At 49.2% G+C, this 26,355-nt stretch overlaps 1 protein-coding gene across 1 annotated transcript in view; it reads left to right on the plus strand.

The window, feature by feature from the left end:
- Positions 1 to 26,355, plus strand: part of LOC128323158 (calcium-activated chloride channel regulator 1-like) — a 55,385-nt gene that overhangs the window by 11,145 nt on the left and 17,885 nt on the right. Inside the window, exons 5-9 of the mRNA XM_053245878.1 lie at positions 424 to 592; positions 676 to 897; positions 1,802 to 2,026; positions 6,909 to 7,086; positions 9,644 to 9,768. Of these exons, the coding sequence (XP_053101853.1) occupies positions 424 to 592; positions 676 to 897; positions 1,802 to 2,026; positions 6,909 to 7,086; positions 9,644 to 9,768 (919 nt within the window). The remainder of the gene's footprint in view (positions 1 to 423; positions 593 to 675; positions 898 to 1,801; positions 2,027 to 6,908; positions 7,087 to 9,643; positions 9,769 to 26,355) is intronic.

Genomic DNA, 26,355 nt, shown 5'->3' on the forward strand with positions numbered 1-26,355 from the left:
AAGGATCTGCTAATTCAAAGATACAATTTGATTACTAACAGAAAAGATCCCTGTGGCTGTTTCCTGCAGGATATTAAGCTTCATCTACAACCCTTACATAACTTATTTAAATGCTGCATTCTCCCCATCTATTACTTACAACCCAGTTCTATGATCTGCCCATCTGGGAGTACTACAGCTGACGTTCTTGCCTGACAAGACAACTTATTGGGCATTGATCCGCATTTTAGCAGTAGTGGCAGACTGTATTTTTGTAGTGCGATGGCTAAAGTGTATTAACAGAACCAGTCATCTGTTAGTAATAAGTCTTCTAATCTTTGGGTGGATGCATTTTATCCAAAACGTGGCACTGTTCATGTTAGGGAATATTATTATTAGGCTTTTTAACTTGCTAACTTCACCTCATTACATTATTTTGTTTAGATGCTCAGCTGATGTCAAAGGTAAATATATATTCCAACCTAGCAAAGGACCAATCAGAGAATGCAAAGTTGAACGCCGAACTGGGCTGTATGAATCGGGATGCCAGTTTGTGCCTGAAAAACAGCAAAGTACTCCAGCCTCTATAATGTACATGCAAAGTCTCTCTTCAGTAAGCATTTCTAATGTCCGTTGGGAGCCTATGGGATTTATTTCTAACCCTGTGCTGTCCTTCTAACTTTTTTTTTTTTTAAGGTTACTCAGTTCTGTAACGAGAGTAACCATAATGTCAAGGCAACAAATATGCAGAACAAACTGTGCAACCAAAGGAGCACATGGGAAGTAATCAGGAACTCTACTGACTTTGCCAGTTCATCTCCGCTAAAAGCTCCTCCACCTGCCCCCACTATCTCCTTGCTGCAAACACGAGAGAGAGTTCTGTGTTTAGTACTTGATGTTTCTGGAAGTATGGATTCAGTAAGTCCTGCTTTTCTTTTCCTGTTTACAGACAATTGGACACTTCATAGTGACGGAATCAGTGTCAATAGTTGTGAGGCAGTGAGCCCTTTCTCATGACCAGTGAGAAAGGGCAATAGGGTTAGTAGGGAGGCAGCTCTGAAGAGCTTACCTCCCTGCACACAAGCTGTTTCCTCTCCTTGGGTGGACAGATTGCCCACCCAGACAAGCACTGACTGCTGCCAGTTGCTCAGTGGGTCAGGGTGCCCGGATGCATTGCCTTGCCCCATCTCCTGGAGCTCCAATAATGCACTGTGCAAGTGTGCAGTGCATTATGGGGATCTCCCCTCCACTCCCCGAGTCTGCTAGACGATCCTGACAGACAATCCGAAAAATGAGGTTAATGGAGCACTTGCTCCCTTGACCTCGTTTTAGAGGGAGACTCCATAGGTGGGTTTGCCGCCGCGGTGCCTCCAGGCCCGATCCCGGCAGTGTAGACGTGTGTGCAAAACCGGGCTGGGCTTCCTTAGCCCAGTTTTGCACACATGTGTAAATAGACTCAGTATCTCTGAGGTTATTTTTGTGCTTCTTGACTAGATATGTTAATTTGGATGTTTTATCAGTGCACAAAGATAGGATGAGTAGTATTTTCCAACAGGACAATCCATGGGGCAAGCCAGCAAAATGAATGAAGTTCTTTTACATGTCCTTTTCATTTCAACAGGGCTTTTTGTACCTCAAACAATGTATATAAGATTATTCCAGAACCTCAAATATTATGCATTTGTAAATATTGTATTTACTTCTTGTTATTTCCAAAGTACAACAGTTTAAGAACAGAACCTTTTCAGGTTTTTTTCTTTTCTTTTATTGCCTCTCCTGGATGGCATTGACTATTCTGTGAATTATTTTTCTTCGTATGCAGTATGATCGCATTAATCGACTGAGGCAAGCTGCAGAACTCTTCCTGTTACAGATCATTGAAATGGGGTCCTGGGTTGGAATTGTCACATTCAGTAGTTCTGCAATCATCAGGACTGGTTTGCAACAGATAACCAGTGACACCGTGCGTCGATCTCTTGCAACCTATCTGCCTACCTCAGCTGGTGAAGGAACCAACATTTGTTCAGGCATCCGCTCAGGATTTCAGGTGAAGGAGAAAAATTCCCAGTTACCTTTATCTCTTTGCTTCTGCTTAGACATTTTATTTTTCAATAATTTTTAATACTATAACCCAACCTTCCTTTTGGGTTATAGTATTGGATGACCAGATTACATTATTAGATCACTTTACAAAAGCAACATTTGTGTTTTGAAGGAGTAGACACTAAAAGGGGGCACATTCATTACTCATGAGAGAGTCCAATAAGGATTAGGACATTTGCCCTACACCATCGTCCTGATCTGGATTGGGGGCCCCCATGGCTGTGAGGGGCCCAATCCCATGAGAGAAACTGCCCCATGAGGGAAACTGCCATTAGCCTCAGTCTTGATTCACCCTCCTGCCCATGGGTGCTAATTAGGAAACAAAAAAACCAACCAAACAAGCACACAATGTACAATTACATGCTTAATGTAACATGCAATTTGGCACCAATTTCTACCAAAGCAGAATGATTCCAGCGTATCATGTCTTGTGGGGCTGGGTGTCCTGGTATCCCAGCGAGGATCCACCAAGGGACCCAAGTGTAATTCAAAAAGTCACAAACCCAAGCTCACAGGTAGGGAAGTCAGACAAATGAGGAAGTGAGCATAGGTCAGGTCAAGATCTAAGCTGGGAAGCCAGGTCTAAACAGGAGCAAGATAAGCCAGGTCAACTCACATGCCAAGCAGTGTTCCCTCTAAGAGGGATTCCCAGATGTTGTTGACTACAACTCCCATAATTGTTACAGACCAGGCCTGATCTATATGCCAAACATGCTCATTAGCTAGTATATAAAACAGGTCTGGATCAAGTTCTTTTATATTGATGACCACGTATGATCTGGAAGCGATGAAGGAAAGGAGATCAAACTACTCAGAAGGATTCAATGGGCTTTATTGAGTATAAAGACTAACAACATAGTCTAGCAAAGCAGAAAGCAGAACCCTCTATCCATTTTAGCAACAGTATTTAAACAGAACATCCTAACCAGTACCAATATTCATCGTGTGCCTAACTAAATTATGTGTGTGTAATTAAATTTTCCTAGATTCTAATACATTTCAGATATAGGCAGAAAAGGGATGAGGGGATTCCAAGCAGCATATTACCAGGATCAGAGGCTGGAGAGAGACGAATCACTTCAGCTGAAGCAGTGAGGCGCTGGCGGAGACAGGAGTTGTGCAATTGCTTCAGATCATAGCTGAGAGCTCCATGGCTGGGGAGCCTTGACTTCTCACTGCGCAGTGAGAGTCATAGCCTCTGAGCATGGGCAGAGTTCCTGCTTAGTCCCGCGGCTGGGCAGCAAACTCTGGGAAAGCGTGTGAGCAGATCTTGTTGTAGGCATAAGCATGCTAAACTCTCTGTCTCAAAAAGCCTCATTCTTATAGTGATTTTCTCTTTGATTCTTGAATAGAATCTATTCAAAGATCTCCTCTTTTCCTGTGCGTCCAAGAGGTGATAATTCACTGTTACCTTCTGAACAAAATCTTAATTATGCAGGATATCAGCTAGTCCAGAGAGAGATTTGACTCTCATCTATTGTAAACTGCACGTTCAGGAAGGGGGGGGGAATCTGCATCTTAAGATGCTACATCTTGGCAGTCTAGCCCCCAGAAGGTGTTAAGAAGTCAAGAATTAGTAAGGGGATTCAGGATATTCTGTGTGAGACAGCAGTTGCATATGTACCTTTATCCAGTGTTTTTCTTGTAATTGAAAACAAGAGAATATTTGCATGTGTGGGACATTCAATACAATTTGGCTAGGACAGAATCATCAGTGAGAAAATACTTAAAGCCTACAAGTATTTTCTCAGTATCCATTTGGCTACAGTAATTGTGCTAATCACTTGGGCATTGCAGGGCCATCACTGACAATGGAAGGAGGAACTCAACAGGTCGGGCAAACTCTTCCACAGACATAGTGAGTCAGATACATTTTGCATATGGATTGTAGCATTCAGCATTCAGACCTGGCTTCATTGTGTTTCCTTGCATATCCATTAACAACACAATGCTGGATTCCCGCCTCCCTTCAGAGCAGGGAGAGCAGGCAGTTCACCAGGTTAGGTGTGATTTCATTTCTTGATATAAAAATGAAATCAGACACAGGCCTGTATTCCGGGCCTATATTTCACATACTTCTGAGTTGATACCTCTGGTTCTGATGGGTTATGACCGTTCACAACATATTCCCCAAGCAAAAGCCACTGCAGCTTTCCCCACAGCAGCTTTTTCCACAAAATCTGGGAATCCTTCTTAGAGGTAACAGTGATGGCAAGGCCTATGCAGGAGCAAAGTAAACAGCAAGAGTCAGACTGGGAGCAGCTGCAACAATGTTACCGCAGCAAGATCCTTCTTCCTATTGGTCATTGGCTAACCTGCACTAATGACAGTAGTTTATAGAGGGTAGTAGCATGTGGGAATTTCCACAGTGCTGTGATCACTGGATCCTAAAGCTTCCTATGTCGGAAGATAGCCTCCAAATGCAAACCCGTGACACCCAAGCACTGTAGTTCAGCAAACAGCACCACTTGCTCAAAACCAAAAGCCAAAGAGTCCCGAAGGACATGATCAGCCATTTCCCTCCAACCACAGACCAAACACAGATCAGAGTTAAGCCCATCTGTTAAAAACAGGTTACTCCTCAGGACAAAATGCCCTGTCCAAACATAAAACAAGGTCACCTGCCTTGTCTAACCACTCTGCTCAAAGAGCTGGAAGTTCTCCACTCTTGGACAGATAGTGTAAACCCTTCATCCAGTGGCAGCGCCTTCTTTCCAACACCTTTAACAAACCTTTTAAGCCACCACCTAACCCAGCTCTTGACCCCAGAAGAGGTCAGAGGGGTCTGAATATTGATAATACCATGTCCCAATGCCTCCTTAGCCACTAAATCTGCCAACTGATTCCAGGGGCGTAATGAGGCTGGAGTGGGCCCAGAGACAAAATTTAAAAATGGGCCCCTCGCTGATACATACACACTCACTTCACATGTGACTTGCCTCTGGGGGGCCCCTCGAGGCGTTGGGGCCCCCAGGCAGCCGCCTCCCCTTGCCTAATGGTAGTTACGCCCCTGACTGATTCCCATGTACAGCCACGTGGCTGGCAACCAAGAGAAACTAACCAGGAGCCCCAGTGATTGCAATTCGGCATGTAACACCCAGATTTCATTCACCAGGGAAGAATGCATCCCAGATCCCCCCATGCTGTATCTCCAGCACACCTGACAGGCGTTCCAACAAAATCATTCTCCCACACTGCATATCACGGGCCCAATCCACAGGGACTTTGTTGGTGCCCTACACAGAAATGATTTCTCAGACAACCAGGGCACAACCCTTACCAAATGAGGGATCTACCCATCTATGAACCTCTGTGTTGGGTCACTAAACTCCCAGAATAAATCAAGTAGAAGTCCTAGAACCAAAGTGCAGATTTCTCAGCCTTTCCCATGATGAAGAAGAACAACTGGCATAAATCCCTGGGCCACTCAGCAACCAACCCCTGCAGCCCTGAAGTCCGGTCCTCCACCATGGGGTAAAATGGCCTGCTGGGGACAATTGTGGTGGCCATGCCACCACTGCTGGGTGCCCTGTTAGCAGCCCTACTGATCTCCTCTGTTGCAAGGAGAAAGGTGCTTCATTTTGTCTTCCTACATGCCTCCTCTGGCTACATGCTCTTTAAAGCAATTTGGCTATATTTTGAGTTTACCCTGGTTCTAGATAGGACAGGGAAGTTTTAAAGTTTTGTCTGGAGACTGGAGGCAGCTCTCTACTGGAAGCAATTTAAATGAACTTGCAGGGAGTTGCAGGTCAGGCAACCCTCTCCTGGTTTGCCACAACATTCTTGTCAAGACCTAGAGCCTTATCCAGCTCACACATGGAGAAATCCTTATTCACCACATACTCCTCTCCACAGGCCTGGCCATTAAAAAACTCTATCTTCCCCCAACACTTTCTGCTTTTCACTTGCAGAGATTCCAAGTGGAACCTCCACAATCACCCCTTATTTCTCCAGCATAAGCTGAGGAAACTGACTCAAAATGTTGTTCTTCCCCAAAGAGTTGAGCTGCAACAATTTCTCCACCTGGACTCTTGCCAGACTAGCTGCTCATCAGCAGCAAAATGCCTCTGTTCGGGCAAGTCACATTTGGAACATAAACAGCAGGGGGAGCAGTCTTGTAGCAACTAACAACCCGATAAAACAGCAACTTTTTCATGCCGGATATACAACATCCTTGCTCTATATCACAGCGATTAAATTCGCAACAAGGCATTGGAAATGTGAACAGCACCCTGCTGTCCGCATGGGGACTGGGGTGATACGACACAAGAAGTGTGGAAGCACACTTCCGAGATACGTTCTGAACCTGTTGTAGGGTCTAGTCTGGAAAGCGCCCTGCCCCATATTCTTGCATTGAACCAGCAGATCCCCGCCATACTTGAACAATCTCCGCAACTGACCTTTTTAGCCACTCTGCCAGCTTCAACTGATTCAAATTTTCACATCCTGGGGGGTCAGACTCAGGGATCATGACACGGAATGCTCTGATCTGGCAATTGTAGCAAAAGAAGTGCCGACAGAAAGATCAGAGCAACCATTCTGTGAAGACAGATTTGCAAGACTGCTTGTGTGACTTTTGGCAATGAAACTTCCATATGAAGAAGAGAAGTAGCATACATTGCTGTTTTCTTAACAATAGTAAAAGGTATTGTGTCCATCTCACTGAATTCTTCTTCTCTTGCAGATAAGGAGTTAGTTATCCTAAAGTTCGTGCCAAAACAAAAGTCATGCTTGTAGAATTTCTCCAGCACTTTAATTCCAAAAATCATCTTGTGCATTACTTGTTCTAGGGCTCATAACATTTAAATTATTTTTTCCCAATACAGGTCTTTTTACAGAAGTATCCCAGCACTGAAGGCTGTGAAATTGTGCTCTTGGTAGCTGGAGAAGACCCTTCAGTGAGGTCTTGCTTTGATGAAGTTGAGAAAAGTGGCTCAAAAATTCATGCCATCGCCTTGGGGCCAAGTGCTGCACCAGAACTGGATGTGCTGGCAGACATGACAGGTAAATAAGCAAGCAGAATATCAAAGTCTTACAAGACTCATCTATGCCACACAGAGGCAGCAGGTGACTCCACAAAGTGGGGTTTCCACTAGGGATGTGCAAATCAATTTGGGTACAAAACAATTTGTACCCAAATCTACCTGTTTGGGGCAATTTGTGGACAAAACAAATCACCCCTGTGCTAGCTGGCCAGATTCAGGTCCAAAACAAATCACCCAGATTTCAGACCTGAAAATTTTATAGATTCAGACCTCCATTTTGTGGCAATCTCTCTTGCTGTCTCCATTTTGTGTCAGGTACTTTTTTAAAAAAATCCTGCCTTCTCAAGCTTCAGATTGGTAACTTAGTGTGCAACGATTGGCTGGCAATTCCCCCCGGTTCCAGATTGGCTCGTTTCCATTCAAATCTTGTGTTGCCAGGGGTGACTGACCCCTCATTGGCTAGAGAAAGGGTCAAAGAAGAGACAAGGGTGGGGGGAGTTTGAGGAGAGATTTTCAAATGTACTTAAGGAGGCAGCCAGCAACCATTCTGCCTTTCTGCCTCATGGGAGAAGAGAGTGAGCGAGCCATATGTTTCACACCAAAGCAGTGTGAAATACATGTGTGCAAATAGGCTCTCAAGATTCAAATCCTTCCCCTCAGCCCCCACTAAGTTGATCTTCCTAGCCTAGACCTGCATGTGGTGAGGGGGAATGGGCTGAGAAGACGGGATGGAGCTACTATGGGGAAGAAGAGATGATAAGCCCCGCCTACCAGGGAAGGCTTGCACCCTCCCAGCTAGTCTGGGTAAGGCCCGACTCTTGCCCTTTATTTGATTATGCCAATTAATAAAAGACAAGAAGGAGATTCTGGTCAGTATCTTTATTTGGCCAAGCAAAGCTACTGGGTGTGCACCCCAAGAAGTGGCACACCCGCAGAAGAAGTTACAAGCAATTTTATACTCTAACAACAAGCAGTGACAAGCAACAAGCCCCCTCCCTCAGTTCCCCTTTTCTGTAGAATCAATGCCATTGGCTATATTCAAATAAGTTGTTTCTCCAGACATGTTATCACACCACCTGTTCTCCACTTCCCGTTTTCCCTATTGTGGTCTCGCAGACTCAAGCATTTCTCAATTGCCTATATGTCAAATGTCAAAAGCACATCCTGCTCCGTCTAGCCAATTGTTTGCGGTTTTGACACAGAAATACTCCTAAAGTCATTTTGAAACTCCGTTGCTTGCATTTTATTCCTTCATCATTTATTCCCCAATAGCTTAAAACAGTTTCTTACAGAAAACAAAATGGCATCTCTTGTGCTAAGGGCAAAACACAGCTTTTCATTAAACACAGCTTTTTTTATGTCCCCATCATTCCTCCCTTTTTATTTTCAAGATTCTGAAGCTATAGGCTTCATGAATCTCCTTTATATGCCCAGAATTTATTCAACACAAGACAAATTAGCAGGTGAACAATCTGTTGCCATTGGATGGTTGTCGCTGGCAGCTAATCTCCTGGGTCACTGTTGATGTCCTTTTGGAGGTTTCCTTTGGGACCACAGTCTAATAATTATATGCAGGATACCTCTGTCATCTGAGGAAAACCCTTCTTGGAGAGATAATTCAAGGCACTGTTGGTTACAAAACCCTGTTTACTTGAGAGAAAACAGACAAGTGAGTTGCCAATATTCTCCCTCCCCCCATAGAGAAGGCATCCTAAAATCAAGTCTCTGGGTGTCAATACTAGCCAAAACAGAAAAAGTAAAGTTTTCAAGACAAGTAATACAAAGATAGATAAATCCTGAGGCTACTTTCAATTTGGTCCTTTGGCATGTTATTCTTCCCAATTTATGCTTTTGTTTCCCTGCTTGCCCCGGGCCTGTGCCCTTTTCCCGAAGCCAAAAACAGAAAACAATGTCTTCAAACAAAACGGTGTTCCTAGGCAAAAAGCAAACAACAAGATCAAAAAAGAAAAAGGCATTCACATTTTTCTGCATACAATCTTCTCATGAGTTTTTAGGTGTTGAGGAGGCATTAAACTTTTTCAGATTCAACATAGTCTTATCAATCAAAAGGCTGTAGCATATAAGTTCAGCGTTTGAGTTTCACCAGAACCCTCTCTGGGCATGACTGCTCACAAAGTCCCGTTTCCATATGGCTTCCGTGTCCCATTTTCCCTTGTATAACAACAACCCCGTGAGGTAGGTCAAACCTTTTGAGTGGCAGGCTCTGTGTCACCCAGCAAATATTACAGCTGAATGGGGTTTTGGGCTCAGTTTCTTCGGTCCTATTCCCACACTCTAACTGCTTGCACAACACTTGGTTGACAATCATACTTACAGACCTTCATCAGGGCTCACAAACTTTATTCCAGCATTCCTGACTTCATTCTCCATACAGGGATGATTCGTCAGTGACATCTGGCTTTGGAACTTCCATTTAGGTCACATGTATTTTATTGTGATGTTTCTGTTTCCATCTTTTAGCCTCCTGACTTAGCAAAACATGGTTAAAATAGGATTAATCTTCTGGATAAGGCTTAGGTTCTTATAAGCAAATTAAAGTCTCTCTTTTGCAAAAGGTGTTATAAAAATTGTCCATGATCTTTGTAGAAACAATGATAACAGGCTCGACTTTCAAAAAACAATTCTCTTCGTCCAATCTTGCATCTGGAACCTGGAACTTCAAAATCCAGCTGTTGTGAAGGCAAAGCAGGGCTGCTTTATGAGACCAATTTAAAAATTTTGGACCTTAGACCAATTGAATAAATAGCTTCTCAGTGTACATTTCAAGACAAGTCAGCAGAATGTTACATAGATCTTCCGAAAACATGACAGGAATACAATCAGACTAGCTTCCCTTACATTGTACTGCTGTCATGTCTCACAAAATCCAAGCACTTGTCGACCAATCATAAAGAAAAACCCTTAGTTTGGGGCAAAATTTAAGCTTTCCCAAAAAGGCAGCAGAATTGTCACATAGATTTTGCAAAAACACAGCAGCATACAATTAACCAATTTAACATCGCAGGACCACTGTGTTCTGTAAAAATCTGCGCAACTGCCAGTTGGAACGCAATTGCTTCACAGAAAGCCCTTTTCCCTCCCCCATCTAAACATGGGCAGGGTTGCCACTGATAATTATTCAAAGACTTGCCTCTCGGTGGTGAGAGAGTTAAAAGAAAAACTTCCGGTTTAGAACAAGTGTAGCAGCTTCTTCAATAGCAGCAACATAAGAATTTCAGCTCAATTTTAAAAATGCATGATGCAAAGCTTGCCATTAATATATTTTTCAGTCAGCCTTGAGCAGCACTTAGTTCCCTAAGTTTTGTTTCAGTTCACAAGAAGAAACATATCACCGGAATTACACACCCACGAACACAGCAGAACTATTTCTCTGCCATTCCCGCGAATGTATTTACTCCAGCAACTCATGCACACAAACCCATCAAAACAGCTTACAGAATAGGGGCTTAGACAAAAGACATTCCACGTGCGCCACAAAGGATTCACATCTTTATTTTTAAAATCCTCCGTAACCCCCGCGGAACTCCTCCTGCCCATGAGCAGGCACAGGATAAAGGCCAAACAAAACTATCCCCCACAGCAAGTCACAGAACGGTCCGCAACTCCACACCACCCTTCCACATCACACACAAGGTGGTATAAACCTACAGTCCACTCATAGACTCCAATCAACCAGTCTCAACCCTTCCAACAACCCAAGTCCCTTCCTTGCAATTACACCTCCAACAACTTTCTCATATCCAACACACGCCTCTTTTCAATCCCACCTCCCACATGCACCTTACAACTTACTGGTGTCTGACAAAGATACGAGATGAGAGGTAGAAGAGGGACATGAGGACTTTAGAGAGAGAAGGGGACATGGTTACTTTCCACACTGAGATTTACAGTTAACCACTCTGAAGGCAGAACTGTTTTACTCACAGCCAAGCAAAGGGCAAATTTAGCACTAAATAGCCAGGTTTCAAGTGCTGGTGTGAATATGGAGATTTTGACTGAGACAAGTAAATAACTTTTACAGATGGAGAAAACCATGGGCTGATTCTTTCTAACTTAGGGTTGGACCTGCCTACTATTAGCCCCACGTATGGTTACTCTGGCTCCCTCCCCTCTGCCCCCTCCCCCAGCCCCAAGAAGCAGCAGCTGCCATTAGAGCAGAGCAATCTCTGTTGATTGTTAAATCCCAGATTCATGTGGCATGCACACTCCTGATTCTCAGCTGTGAGGACCCAAAAGCTTTTGGTGATGTCAGGTTGCCACACCAAACCTACCTGACATTTAACCAGGGTTGTTAATCTAGGATAGGGATGTGCAGACCGGTCTGGGGGTTTGAGGTTTCAGGGTCAAACCTCCTCCCGCCGGTTCCGTCCGAACCAGAACCGAAACCCCGGACAAGTCCACATTTGTGGTGTTTTTAAAAAAAAAAAAAAAATAATAATTTACCTTCAGCCGCTTTGGGGGGCTTCTTGTCTGCCAAGGTTAGTTATCAGTTATAAGTTATAAGGTTCCCCCTCCCCCCGCTGGCCTCTCATATCACTACCATGGCCAGAACTTAATCAGTTTACTGGCTCATTCAGGCCTCGGTAAATCGGTGCAGTGGCCATTTTGGAGGCTGCTGTACATGCATAAATGGCCTCTGTGAGGCCTGACATGACCTAGGACCTCACAGAGACCATTTGTGCATGTGCAGTGGCCAATTTTATTTTTTTTAAAGAAAATTGGCTGCCGCTCCGATTTATGGAGGCCTGAATGGGCCAGTAAACTGATTAAATTCGGGCTGCAGCAGTGACGTGAGAGGCCATTGGGGAGAGGGGGAACCCTGAAGGGCTGAAGGTAAATTAAATTTAAAAAAATTCTTTTTAAATCATGAAACCCCCCCAAGACCAGACCGGACCAGGAGAGGTTCAGAGGGATGCCGGACCAAACTGGTCTGGTCAGTTTTATGCATATCACTAATCTAGGATTTGAACTAAAATTGTCAATCCCAGTTAAATGTCTGACTGCCAGGTTGCTGACCCAGATTTCTGGTTTGTGACAACTGGAAATTGGGAACACACACCACATGCAGATCTAGGATTTAGTGTTTAATGGAGATTGCTTTGATCAAGTAAACCAGCCCATAGTTTCCAGTCCATAAAAGTCACAGATTTTGATTCAGTTTTATATCAGCTTTGGACCACGCTACCTAGGAGAATGCCTTCTTCAGCATGATTCCCACTGTATCTGAAGGTCATTGAGAGAGAGATTCATCTCAGGTTGCTGCCAGTTCATCTGGCAGCAACTCGGGATCAGGCCTTTTGTGTAGTTGCTCCTGGGTTGTGGAATGCACTCCCTGTATATATTTGAGGGTTAACATCATTACCAGTCTTTGAAAGAGTCCTGAAGACACACTTTTTTTTTTTTTGGCCTGGCTTTTAATTGTTTTGTTTTTAATGGCTTTATCTTGTATTAATTGTTCATGTGAACTGACTATAGCCTCTGGTTAGGCAGTACAGAAATTAACATAGAAAAATAAAGTGTGTGTGCAAGAGTTAAGAGCTAGACACATACTTCGCAGTATTAAAAAGCTGGGGCACCATAGTTTTGTATAAGGGCATTATAATAGCAGTTTTATTTCCAAACTCCTTCCTAATGATTCCAAGCATGGAATTGGCTTTTTTCACAGTTGCCACACATTGAGTCGACACTTTCAACGAGTGTCCACCAAAACCCCAAGATCCCTCTCCTGGTCAGTCACTGACAGCTCAGAAAGTTGGGGTTCTTCGTCCCAATGTGCATCACTTTACCCTTGCCAACACTGAAGAGCATTTGCCATTTTGTCATCCACTCACCCAGTTTGGAGAGATCCTTTTGGAGCTCCTCACAATCAGTTTTGGATTTCACTATCTCAAAGAGTTTGGTATCATTGCAGATTTGGCCACCTCGCTGCTTACCCCTATTTCTTGATAATTTATGAATAAATTAAAAAGCACTGGTCACAGTACAGATCCCTGGGGGACCCCACTTCTTACTTCCCTCCATTGTCCATAGGGAAATTACCTCTTTCTAGCAGGGAAATGCCATGGCCCTTTACTTGGAAAACAGACTCCCTGAAATACCTAGGAATTCTGATTACTAAGCAACCTAATCTGGGAGCCAAGACTAATTTAGATAAAATATTCACACAGGTTAAGATTGATCTCCTCCACTGGGCTGACCTCCCTCTGAGTTTGCGGGGTAAGATAAATGTGATAAAAATGAACGTTATGCCCAGATGTATTTATACTTTAAGAGGCTTTCTCTGCTTATTCCTCAAAGATACAGTACTTCAGAGAATTCGAGAGTCATGAGGAGGTTTCTCTGGGGAAACAGTAGGCCTCAGATTGCTTATACCAAACTCCAGCTAGCTACACACACAGGGGGCTTTAACCTGGTGAACCTTAGATTGTATCATAGCACATTTTTAATTGCACAAACTAAACATTGGCTATCCAGCACAGAAGGGGAAAGGCCAGAAGGGGCACAAGTGGAGCTAGCAGCCCTTAGAAGGCTGGGAAGCACTGGGCTCCAGTTATCTTAAAACATCCAAATTACCAATCTCCTATACCACAAGCAGCCAGACATGCCTGGAAAGAACTGGCAAGACAACTAAACTTCAACCCCCTACGCCTACATGGAAATGACACTGTCTGGAATCTCACACGTACTGATAGGTAAACAGCCAATTTTATGGAAGCATTGGGTGGGGAAATGAATCAGTCGGCTATCACAACTGATAAATGAGGAGGATAACTACAAACCCTTCGCTTCCCTGCAAGAAGAGCTCCACTTACCCCCATCCAGTGCCTGGAATTATATGCAATTGAAACATAGTACATTTGCTCGATTGGGATCTGACATCCTGGTGGCCCCAACAGCAATTCCATATATATTAGTGCATGCCATTAAGATGTCCCCTCTTTCAAAACTAAATAAATATCTGTATGCCTTCGTGCATGGACACAGGGACCCTGGCTTGGATATATTTAGGGACAAATGGAACCTGGAACTTACACATAAACTGTCACCAGCTCAAAGGCAAGATATTTTAGGTAGTGTTAAAATGTAGCTCAGTGGATCTTAAATTGCACCTTATTCAACAGAAGATTATTTTCAGGGCATATTGGACCCCTCTACACCTTAAGCGATTTAAAATAGCCTCATCTAGTCATTGCTGGAGATGCAATAATCCTCACGGCAGCTTAATGCATATGTTCTGGGACTGTCCCATAGTGTGAGGATTCTGGAGGAAGGTTATTACACGTATAAATTTAGTGATGGATTCATCCTTTACACTGAAGGATCTGTACTGGGGTATATCCCAACTGAGTGGGGACTAAAATCAGGTCCTAAACAATGGCTATGGAGAAGCTTACTGGTAGCCAAGAGATTAATACTGCGGCAATGGAAATTTCCCACTCCCCGTAGGAGTGAGGAATGAGCACATGATCTTCTCAAATTAGTGGCACGGGGGAAATGGGCCCTCATAAAAGTAAATAAACTGGATAAATGGTCAGAAATCTGGGATAACTTTCTTGAACTATTCTTAGAATTTAAAAAAATTGTTTCTGATTTACCCACATCTATTGGTGCAACAGAGTGTATTTCTGTCTGTTCTCCCCTCCCTCTCCCTCCCCCTCTCCTTTCTCTCCTTTCTTTTCCCACCTCCCTCCAGCCAGTGCAGTAGGGATGTGCGGTTCGGTTCGGATCCGGACCGGTTCGTCCGAACCGGTCCGGATCCGGCGGCTCGATCCCGGACCGAATCGGGCCCTCCCGGGGACCGAGCCGGACCGAATTCGAGCCGGTTCGGTACCGAACCGGCTCGGGTTTCCCGAACCGGTTCGGGAACGAAATTGAGTCTCTGGAGTGTCTCTTTAAAGTTCCAAGTGTGTCCTCCATTTTGTGTCTCCTTCCCGAAACTTTTGCTCCTCCTTGCATCCATTTTGTGATGCTATTTCCAGGCATTGTATTGGCTGCGCTATTGATCCTTGATTGGCCAGAATGAGTCCTTTGGTCTGGTAGGCTGCTTGGCTGTTGCACTGTTGAGAGCTGGCACCCTGTTGGCCGTGGGGGGAGTGCAAAGGTGGGGGCTCCCAAAGGAGGGAATTTCAAACCTATATAAACCCAAGCCTCTTCTCTGGAAACTTCTCTTGGCTGCAGTTGTGGGATCATCTCTGAGACCTGCTTGCCCTTTGCTGGCTGCTCTGGTGTCTCTGTGAGTCCTGACTGTGTCCTGTGTCTCTCTGTGTGTGCTCTGTCTAATCCTTTGTCCACCAGCCCTTTGTGACTCTCTGTGTGTCTCCTCTCTCTGTCTGTCTCTTCTCTTGCCTGTATACTGTGTGTTACTTCACTTTACTTTCTTCTTAATTTCCCCCAATTTTCCCTGTTCCTTGTCTGTCTGCTTTTCTCCCCCCCCTCCCCCCCCTTTCCCTTCTCATCCTTTGGGCCTACCCTCCCCCTCCCCCACTCCCACCCACTGCATCCTCATTGCTTTAAATCTTCTTCCATTAATTATTGCTCTTTGTCCTGCCTTGTTGTTGTCCAACTTTTTGATTTTCACATTGCATTCCATTGGTTTCAGTTATATATTGCTTGCTGGTTTTGCTTAAATTGTACCATTTTGTTTGTTTCTGCTGACTGCTGCTGCCCTGCGAGTTGGTTCCCTGAATCCCTCCCCCCCACCCCCAGAGGATTCTGTTGTTGTTTCTTGTTGTCCCATATAATCAGTTTTGGTTCCCTGCTCCAAACTTGCCCCTCCAAGTCCAACCACACCCCACCCCAACCCCACCCCATCCAGCCTTCTCCCAAGTTTGCTGCTGCCAAACCGAGTCCAGTTTTCTTTGCTTGGTTCCACTTATTCATTTGCTATTATTAATTTGCAGCAATTGTGGTTTCATTGTCTCTGTTCACTTAGTGGCCCCCCTCAGAGTCTGTGTTTGGTTCCCCCTCCCCACACCCCCACCCCCAAGTTTTTTCTGCTGGTTATAGTCTTTCTTTTAATTTTTTTTTTAAACTTCTGGCTTGTGTTCTCTTGATATATATTGCTTTATATATTTTGCTACCCTCCTCCTCCTCCTCCCCCCCCCTGCCTGCCCCCCCCACCCTCCCTCCTCCCAGACCCTACCCTAGCCCAGGCCCAGCTCCTCCCCCAACCACCCCATCCAGCCTAATCGCTGCTGCTGCCCGAGTTGTTCCAGTTTCTCCTTTGCTGTTTGTTGTTGCCCCCTCCCCTTCCCCCCAACACCCCTCTGCCACACACTAGCCCCCAACCACACACACCCTCTCTGCTCCCCCCACCCCACCTCTTTTTCTCCTTGCCCCTGACTCTCTCCACTCACCCCAGGCCCCCTGCCACACACTAGCCCCCAACCACACACACCCTCTCTGCTCCCCCCACCCCACCTCTTTTCCTCCTTGCCCCCGACTCTCTCCACTTACCCCAGGCCCCCTGCCACACACTAGCCCCAACCACACACACCCTCTCTGCTCCCCCCACCCCACCTCTTTTTCTCCTTGCCCCCGACTCTCTCCACTTACCCCAGGCCCCCTGCCACACACTAGCCCCCAACCACACACAGCCTCTCTGCTCCCCCCACCCCACCTCTTTTCCTCCTTGCCCCCGACTCTCTCCACTTACCCCAGGCCCCCTGCCACACACTAGCCCCAACCACACACACCCTCTCTGCTCCCCCCACCCCACCTCTTTTTCTCCTTGCCCCCGACTCTCTCCACTTACCCCAGGCCCCCTGCCACACACTAGCCCCCAACCACACACAGCCTCTCTGCTCCCCCCACCCCACCTCTTTTTCTCCTTGCCCCCGACTCTTTCCACTTACCCCAGGCCCCCTGCCACACACTAGCCCCCAACCACACACAGCCTCTCTGCTCCCCCCACCCCACCTCTTTTCCTCCTTGCCCCCGACTCTCTCCACTTACCCCAGGCCCCCTGCCACACACTAGCCCCAACCACACACACCCTCTCTGCTCCCCCCACCCCACCTCTTTTCCTCCTTGCCCCCGACTCTCTCCACTTACCCCAGGCCCCCTGCCACACACTAGCCCCAACCACACACACCCTCTCTGCTCCCCCCACCCCACCTCTTTTTCTCCTTGCCCCCGACTCTCTCCACTTACCCCAGGCCCCCTGCCACACACTAGCCCCCAACCACACACAGCCTCTCTGCTCCCCCCACCCCACCTCTTTTCCTCCTTGCCCCCGACTCTCTCCACTTACCCCAGGCCCCCTGCCACACACTAGCCCCCAACCACACACAGCCTCTCTGCTCCCCCCACCCCACCTCTTTTCCTCCTTGCCCCCGACTCTCTCCACTTACCCCAGGCCCCCTGCCACACACTAGCCCCCAACCACACACACCCTCTCTGCTCCCCCCACCCCACCTCTTTTTCTCCTTGCCCCCGACTCTCTCCACTTACCCCAGGCCCCCTGCCACACACTAGCCCCCAACCACACACAGCCTCTCTGCTCCCCCCACCCCACCTCTTTTCCTCCTTGCCCCCGACTCTCTCCACTTACCCCAGGCCCCCTGCCACACACTAGCCCCAACCACACACACCCTCTCTGCTCCCCCCACCCCACCTCTTTTTCTCCTTGCCCCCGACTCTCTCCACTTACCCCAGGCCCCCTGCCACACACTAGCCCCAACCACACACACCCTCTCTGCTCCCCCCACCCCACCTCTTTTCCTCCTTGCCCCCGACTCTCTCCACTTACCCCAGGCCCCCTGCCACACACTAGCCCCCAACCACACACACCCTCTCTGCTCCCCCCACCTCTTTGGACCGCTGCTACTGCTGTGTCCTCCCCCCACACCTGAATCCCCCCTCCCTGCTGCGCTGCGCTTCTCCTCTCTCCTCTTTCTCTCTATCATCTCTCTTTCTCCTCTCTCTCTCTTTCTTTTCTCTCTCTCTCCTCTCTTTCTCTTTGTCCCTGCCCCCCCTCTCTTTTCTCTCTCTCTTAGTCTTTTCTCTCTCTGCTCCCCTTCACTTTCCACCTCCTCTCCCACAGCTGCAGCCGCACACAGTAGCCTACCCACCTGGCGGCTGCCATCGGTTTTTTTTTTCTTTTTATAGTTTTTGGTTGATTTTGTCTCTGCTTGGGGGTGAGTTGAGCGACACAAATAGTGTTGTCTCCTCACTTCTGCCCCTCCATTGTTGTTGAACTACCCCGGTTGCCTGTGTGCCTCGTGCGGCCGCCCTGCTGTGTCTCAGCCCAGGGTGGCTGGCTGGCGGCGGCGAATCCGTGACCAGCAGTGAGTGGCAGGAGGAGGACCGGAAGAAGAGGGGTTAGTGCGTGTGCGATTGTGCACCTTTTGTTGCCCCTTTCTCTCCCTAGCTGGCGGTTTTAAATAGGGACACCCCTATTCTGAAATGCATTTGGGTGTGGGGAGGAGGGAGGGAACCTTGGAGAGGAGATGTACTGTTGTAAAACTTGTGTCTTCATGCCCATGCCCAGTAAAGAAATTGCTGCTGTGTGTTGCGTTGCATTGCATGCGTCTTGCAGGTGGTTTTTGAACAGGTGCCTTCCAGAGTGCTTCCTTGCCTCTGGGGCAGTCTGAGTGGGGTCCAGGGTTCTGATGCGATGCTGCCACTACATGCTGGGCCCATGCCATGCCAGAGTGCTTCCTTGCCTCTGGGGCAGTCTGAGTGGGGTCCTGGCTGGGCTCTGATGCTGCCACTACATGCTGGGCCAATACACACGTATGATGATGATCATGATGTTCAATCCATGAGGCTGCCATCAAGTGTTTGCTGCTGCTTGCTTGCCATGGCATTGGGCAGGCAGAGTCACAGAGTGGGTGGGTTCAACCTCTGTGTTGGTGTGACTGGGTTCTGGTTTTGGTTGTGTGCAATTTAGAGTCACTAAATAGGCTGCATTGAGTTTGATGCTCCCCCCACAGGAGCATTACTTGAGAACCACCCCCCAGAACCCACACTTTGTGTTCCAGTTCACTAAATAAGGGTTTCCTCCTTTGATCTGCAGGTTCCCAAGCGTTGACTGCATCCCTCCCCCACCCCCGGTAGGTGCTGTGCCCTCCCCCCATCCACTCTCCCCCCCCAAAAAAGCTAAAAACTTGCCACCCACACCACAACTACTCCACCCAACTGCCCGTGCCACCCTCCCACACCGGGGTTCCACCCTTTAACCCCCTATTTTTCTAAAAAAAAACCCTCCCAGACCCATCTCCCCAATTGGCTTGGTGGTTGACTCCCAAATTCAAAAAGGACACCCTCCCCCTCACTTCGATTGGCTTCCCCCCCCATATCAAAAAGTCTTCCTTTCCCCCCAATTGGCTTCCTTTTTTGAAAACAAACTTCCCCCCCGCCGCCTCCAAATCAGCTGCCTTTTTTTTGGCCCCTAAGCCCCTCCAAATTATTTTTTTGACCCTGTCTGGCCTTCCTCCTAAAGTCTCCCTCCTTCTGACCTAGCAGCATGTCTGAGCGCCGTGTGGCGGGCAGGGCTCGCTCAAGGCTGGCAGGCAGAGGTGGGAGAGGCCAGGTGCGGGGTGCGCCTGCGGCACGGGGAGGGAGAGGACGCGGGGAGCCTGAGGACACCCCAGTTCTCCCCATTGGAGAATTCTTTGCTCCGGCCCCATCTTTGGTGCGCAGGATTCAGTTCCCCACGCCTGCTGCCGCCAATCGCGGCAGAGGCAGAGGCACCGTTAGGGCTGTGGCGGGTCCCTCCTCGCCGGCGGCACCAGGTGCTGCTGAGCTACCGCCAGTTGTTGAGGTGGAGGAGACTGTGGAGTTGGAAGAGCAGGTAGAGGGCGGTGAGGACCGTGCGGCTGGCAGCGATGCAGCCAGGTTCTCCCTCCCTCTGGGGCCCCTTCCCCCTATCCTTTCGCCGCTCAGTGGGGCCCCCCCTCGTGAAGCCCGACACTCTGGTGGGGAGCGGTCTGGCGAGGTGGTGGAGGAGAGGCCTGCCTCTCCGATGCCAGTTGAGCCGGGCCCTTCCTCCGCTGTGGAGGGCGGAAGGGGCGGGTTGGGTGGCAGCAGTGGGCAGACAGCGGCGGCCGCCCCCCCCTAGGACTGCAGCCACCCTGCGAGAAACGGCCTAGGACGGCGCCCAGGGCGCAGGAGGCCAAGGGCAGTGGTGCATGGGTGCATTTTGAGGTCCCTCAAGATGCCCCATTCCACGCCCGCTGTGTCCACTGCAGGATGCTTGTCAGCCGTGGAAGGGACCCTGCGCACCTGGGTACGACGCCTATGTGGAGACACCTAGAGCGTCACCACCCAGGTCTCAGGGGACAGGCTGGCAGCGCTAGTGCGCCTTGTGCATCTGCCACTAGGGCGGGCAGCGGCAGTGTGCCAGCCAGCAGGCAGGCTACACTGCCCGTCCAGCGGTGGACGCAGTCCTCGGGCAGCCAGCGTATTGTTCGCGTGGACCATCATCACCTCACCCGCCTCATAGGGGAGATGATTTCCACCGATGACCAGCCGTTTCAGGTGGTCGAGAACAACGGCTTCCGCCGTATTCTCCAATACCTGGCTCCCGAATACGTCATCCCCTCAAGGACGACGTTCAGCCGGAACGTGGTCCCCTCCCTGTACCGCCGGTGCAGGGAGCTCGTGTCGGCTGAGCTGCGTGCAGCTCCGGCCGGGACAAGCGTGCATTTCACGACTGACCTCTGGACCAGTGTCAGTGGGATGCACGCTTCTTTCCTGGCCCTCACTGCCCACTGGTGGGGACCGGAGAGTGAGGGGACCTCCGCGGGCGATGCTTCCGGGTCCGGCGCGGCTCCCGATGCACTACGGCACAGGTGGGCCGTCCTGCACGTGGAGACGATGGACACGAGGCACACCGCGGAGGAGGTGGCGGCCGTACTCGACCGCCAGATAGAGGAGTGGATTGGCGGGTGTCCACACCTCTCCCGCGGCTTCATTGTCACCGACAATGGAGCCAACGTTACCGCCGCTGTCAAGACAGTCATGGACTGTGTGAACATACGGTGTATGGCACACACGCTCTATCTGACCGTCAGGGACGCCCTTGGCCTTAAGGAGCTGAGGGCGTCCCAGGAGAAGGGGGCCCGCCCCATCGCAGGTGCTGTTGCTGCCACGGCCACGCTTGTGGATAAGTCCCGCAAGCTGGCCGCCCACTTCCACCGCAGCGAGAAGTCCAGGAGACTGCTTCGCCAGAAGCAGGATGACCTTGGCCTTCCTCGCCATCTCATCCCTACGGATGTGGAGACGCGGTGGAACTCCACCTTCCTCCTGTTCCAGCGCCTGTTGGAGCAGGAGAGAGCCCTTGTCGCCCTGGCGAGGGACGAGTCCTTGGATGTCTGCGACTTCTCGAACGCAGAGTGGAAGCAGATGTCCGAGGCGGTGTCGGCACTCGAGCCCTTCCAGCTTGCCACGAAGGGCTTGTGTGGCGACACCACTCCCTTGAGCCAGGCGCTGCCCACAGCTGTTGGTCTCGAGAAGCTGATGGGTGGACTCCATATCTCTCTGACCACGCCAGAGGGTCGTGCTCTGGCTGGGAGGCTGAGGTCTGGGGTTGACAAGCGGCTCGTTGATGTGCTGGGAGACAGGGAGGAGTATGTCCTCGCTTGTCTCTGTCACCCAGCCCTCAAGGGCAATGCCGTGAGTGCCGACGACTTGCCCAGGTGGAAGGGCATCCTGGTCAAGAAGGTTAGGGAGGAGGAGGCCGCTAGGGCCCGCAGAGACCAGGGTGTTGGTAGTGGTGCGGGGGCAGCCCTCACGGCCCAACCCGCACCCAGCAGCAGCATGGGCGGCCAGCCGGCGTCAGCTTCCCCTTCCCCTCCCTCTTCCCAGTCCAGCAGCGTGGCATCCCAGGCGGCGCCATCGCAGCAGCCATTTGCTACCGACTCGAGATCCGCCCAGTGGTTTCAGCGGTTCTGCTATGGCGCCATGCCTGGTATGCGGGAGGCTCGACCTGCCAGGCCCCCCTCCAGTGCTGAGCAATGCGTTGCGCAGTACTTGGAGGAGCCTGTGGAGGGAGACGGCGTGGACTGCGCACAGTTCTGGGCGAGCCGCCGCCAAGTCTGGCCGGACCTGGCGGTGGTGGCTGTGCGCCTCCTCTCCTGCCCCCCAACCAGTGTCCAGAGCGAGCGGGTGTTTTCACGTGCTGGGGACGTGGTGACACCCTCTCACTCCCGCTTGGACCCTGGTCTGGTGGAGCAGCTGGTCTTTCTTAAGGTGAACCTCCCCCTGTTGGGCTACCCCAAGCTGCAGTTTGAGACGGGCGAGTGATTACCGTGGGTTGCCCCATGGTTGGTCACCTGCCTGGCTCGAACTCTGTGCTTATCCCTACCCTCCCCCCTTCCACCTCTAGCTGAGCTGACGTGACAGATGCTGAGCCGTGCCAGCCAGTCGCAGCGTGTAGTGTGCCCACACAGAGATGCAGTTGTAGTAGTAGTTGTAGTGCTGCGACTGGCCAGATGTTTACAATGCCCACGCCCACCTAAAAAGAAACCCAATGCTGACCAGCACAGGCCCTTTATCTATCCACCTGTCAGCATTTGGGGACCTGGCGTGGGCACGGCACACCCCCCCAAAGTAGCACAGCCCACGGAGTACTAGACTTAGCGGCAGCGGCGGGTATACGTTCAAAAATGCAGTGTAGATATGTAAATACTGTATGTAAATAAACATGTAAATAATTTTTTCTTTAAAAACCCCATGTCAAAATCAAGCCTCAAAATTATGCAAAAGAAAGAAAAAAAGGTGACAAAGGGAGAACAAAATGATGAATGCCAAATGAATTGATTTTATTGAAAATGTCACCAGAAATCATGTGTGGGGGGCTTGGTTTACATGGAGAAGATGATTGGGTGATTTTTTGAAATGAAACGAATGAATTATTATCATCTTATGTTCATCTTGATTGTGGTCACTGTTGATGTTGGCTGATGGCAAAAAACCCAAAACCATCAGAATAGCAATGAACTGGCTGCCAACACAACATATTGATTGATAACTGTGCAGGGGGGGAATTGGGTCTGTGTGTGTGTGTGTGGTGCAGGCTCAGTCTGTCTCTTCCTGTTGTGTGTCTGTCTGTCTGTCTGTCTGTGTGAATGGATGCCTAGCACTGTCTCTGTGTGTGGATGCTTTCTGTGTGTAGTGTGGTGTGTGTCTGTCTACATGTTTTTTTTCCTCCCCCCCATGCCTCCCTCCATCCTTCCCCTCTCATCCTCTCCCCTTCCTCTTCACCACCTTCCATCCTCCCTCCCTTCCAGCCCACCACCGCCTCACCTGCCCCCAACCCCGGTCTGGCAGATGATGAGAGTCTGGTCTCTCCCACCGAAGCACACACGTGAGCACGTGTGTGCACAAATATGTGGCTGACCAACTCTGAGCCGGACCCTCCCCCCTTCAATCCCCTCTACATCCCTCTCCCCCTCCCCTTTCCTCCCCCCTGCCTCCCAGCCTCCCTCCCTGCCTCCCTCCCCCCTCCTAGCTAGCAGCGCACACATACACACACAAAACACCTGTGGTGGCAAACACCACCAGCACACATGCACTCACACTGGTGCCACCACCTCTGCCTTGGGCCTCTGTGTCCTTGAGCAGATATGTGGTGGTGGACCAGAGAAGCATTTCTTTCCAGCAAGGCAAAAGGCATGCACTCACTGCACACACACACACACACACACACGAAGAGGTGAAGACGAGAAGAGGCAACTTCTAGAACCAGCAGCAGCAGGTGAGTGTCGTGTAATTGTGTTGCTTCCCAAGGCCACTGCCCATGCTCAATGCTCAGTCTGCTGAAACTAAAGAACTAGCTACAATCACCCTTCCTCACATGCAGCTCAGCTCAGCTCAGCTCAGCTGCACAGCACACTGACTAACTAGACACTACAGCTGGTGGTAGAAAAAACAGAAGTCTAGATTCTAGAAGATGTCCTGGTGGATTTTAAACTTTCAAATCTGTGCTAGGATTGCCTCGCCCGCCTCCTCCTCCTCCTCCTCCTCCTCCTCCTCCTCCTGCCTGTAATTGTGCCCTCTCCCCTTGCAGTTGCGCCGTCGTGATGGGTTGGTGATGTGCGTGCGCCGTCTACTTGTTAGCTCTCTCCTCCTCATGTTGGCTGGGCTTGCCAGGCACTGGCTGGCAGCAGCTGTTGGCTGTGTGCTAGGCTCAGGCTGTGGCGCGCGTGACTGGACTGGGAATGTTATTGTAGCGGCAACACTGGTTGTGGTGGTAGCAGTAGTAGCTGTTGTTGTTGCTGGGCTGGTGGCTGCTGGCCTGTGCTGACTCTGCGCACTTGGTCTGGTCTGGTCTGGTCATTGGGATGCAGATGTAGGGTGTGTGTGCATCATCCATGGGGAGCATCAGAGCAGAGCAGAGCAGGTTGGCTGGCTTCTGTCTGTCGGGCCTAGTCAGTGGCAGGCACTGAGTGAGGCGGTGGTTCCTTTGGGCATCACGTCACCCATCATGCAGAGCGGCAGGTCTGCTGCTCTGCTGCTCCGCCTCCTGCTTCTTCTCTGTGTGTGCTGCTCTTGTGCTTAGTGTGCTGCTCCGCTGCTGCTGCTGTGCTGGCAGGCAGCACAGCAGTGGCCTTTTTGTTAGATCAGAGAGTGGGTGTTGTCTCTCTGAGTGTCCTCCTCTTACTTGCTTGGATAGGAGTGGTGGTAGTAGGTAGGCATTAAGATGGACTGACTAGGTGTTACGTGTTAGGGCGCCCAGAGAGAGGGGCCAAAAAGATGGGGTGGCAATTGTTGGGTTGCTCCTAGTATTATTGGTGAATTTCTGAAGAAAATTTTTTTTCCCATTGGCTAGAATGGGGGTTCGGGGCTGCCCCAGACCCGCCTCTGTGGGGTGGCAGCACCGCCAAAGTGGGTCCGGGGCCATGGCAAAAATGCCCTCAGTCCCTCCCAGCAATCCCCGTAGAGATAGGAGTGATGGTTCTGTTGTTTTTCTGAGGTGTTCTGAGTGAGTGTGGATTCTGTGATAGCAAATGAGAGTGGATTCATGGTGTCTCATTGGAAATCTCATAAGCTATCATAGAATCTACACTCAGAATACCTCAGAAAAACAACAGAACCATCACTCCTATCTCTACGGGGATTGCTGGGAGGGACTGAGGGCATTTTTGCCATGGCCCCGGACCCACTTTGGGGGTGCTGCCACCCCACAGAGGTGGGTCTGGGGCAGCCCCGAACCCCCATTCTAGCCAATGGGAAAAAAAATTTTCTTCAGAAATTCACCAATAATACTAGGAGCCACCAATTGCCTTGGGATTTTTGGGGTGGAGGACACCCATGGGTGGCTACCACCCACCCCAGCTTTTTTGCCCCTAAGGGCTCCACATTGTGAGTTATGGGCAAAAATTTATTTTTTGAAAAAAATTTGTAAAAAATCAGAGGAAGGTCCAATCGACTTGAAATTTGGGTGGCAGGTAGAACACAATGTCCCCTTCAAAACCAGCCACTTTTTGTGATCCGAACCGGTTCGGTTCGGATCCGAACCGGTTCGAAACCAAACCGGACCGGGGGGTGGTCTGGCAAAACCAAAACCGAACCACCCCGGTCCGGTCCGGACCCGGTCCGGACCCGAACCGAACCGGGAGAACCGGTTTTATGCACATCCCTACAGTGCAGCACACAAAGTCTGGCTAGGGGAGGGAAGGTCGGGCTCCAGGGTGGGGCAGGGGGAAGGGATGGGGGTATGGGAAAAGATGTATGTAAAATACACAAAATGTCAAAAAAAATATTTTTTTTTAAAGTTAATTGGCACTACCAAGGTAAGTCCCATCCCCCACAAACTAGGGGAGTCAGCCTATGTAGGAGGGGGCCCATCATCAGGCACTCTTTTGAGGGCCTCTCAAACCCAAAGTTAGCCTGTTCCCGTGTTTATTATTTTAAAATGCTGAAATTGCATTGACAATACAGGTTTCTGTACTCTATTAACAAAGCAGTGAAACCAAAGGAAAATTAGCAAAAATAGCCAATGTAAAGAATATTCCTATCAATTACTCTAAGGGCCCAGACATTTGGGTTATTTTGTGTGCAATAAAGATAATATGAGATTGTTTATATGACAGCAGCTTTTTATTTTCATATTATTAATAAGGGAATTACTTGGACTATTCTATGTACATTATTCTTCACTATGTTATCTTCATATTTTACAGCAACTCAGTGGGAATTTCAACCACTCAGTGAAATGCTATGAGCAATGAGTTTGTCATGTTTTTCTTCAGTGATTGAATTATTTAACTCCAGAGTTAAATAAATTCTACATTCCACATTTTGTTGCTGTTGTAGGAAG

The sequence above is a fragment of the Hemicordylus capensis genome, chromosome 4 (assembly GCF_027244095.1).
Source record: "Hemicordylus capensis ecotype Gifberg chromosome 4, rHemCap1.1.pri, whole genome shotgun sequence".
NCBI classification, from domain to species: Eukaryota; Metazoa; Chordata; class Lepidosauria; order Squamata; family Cordylidae; genus Hemicordylus; species Hemicordylus capensis.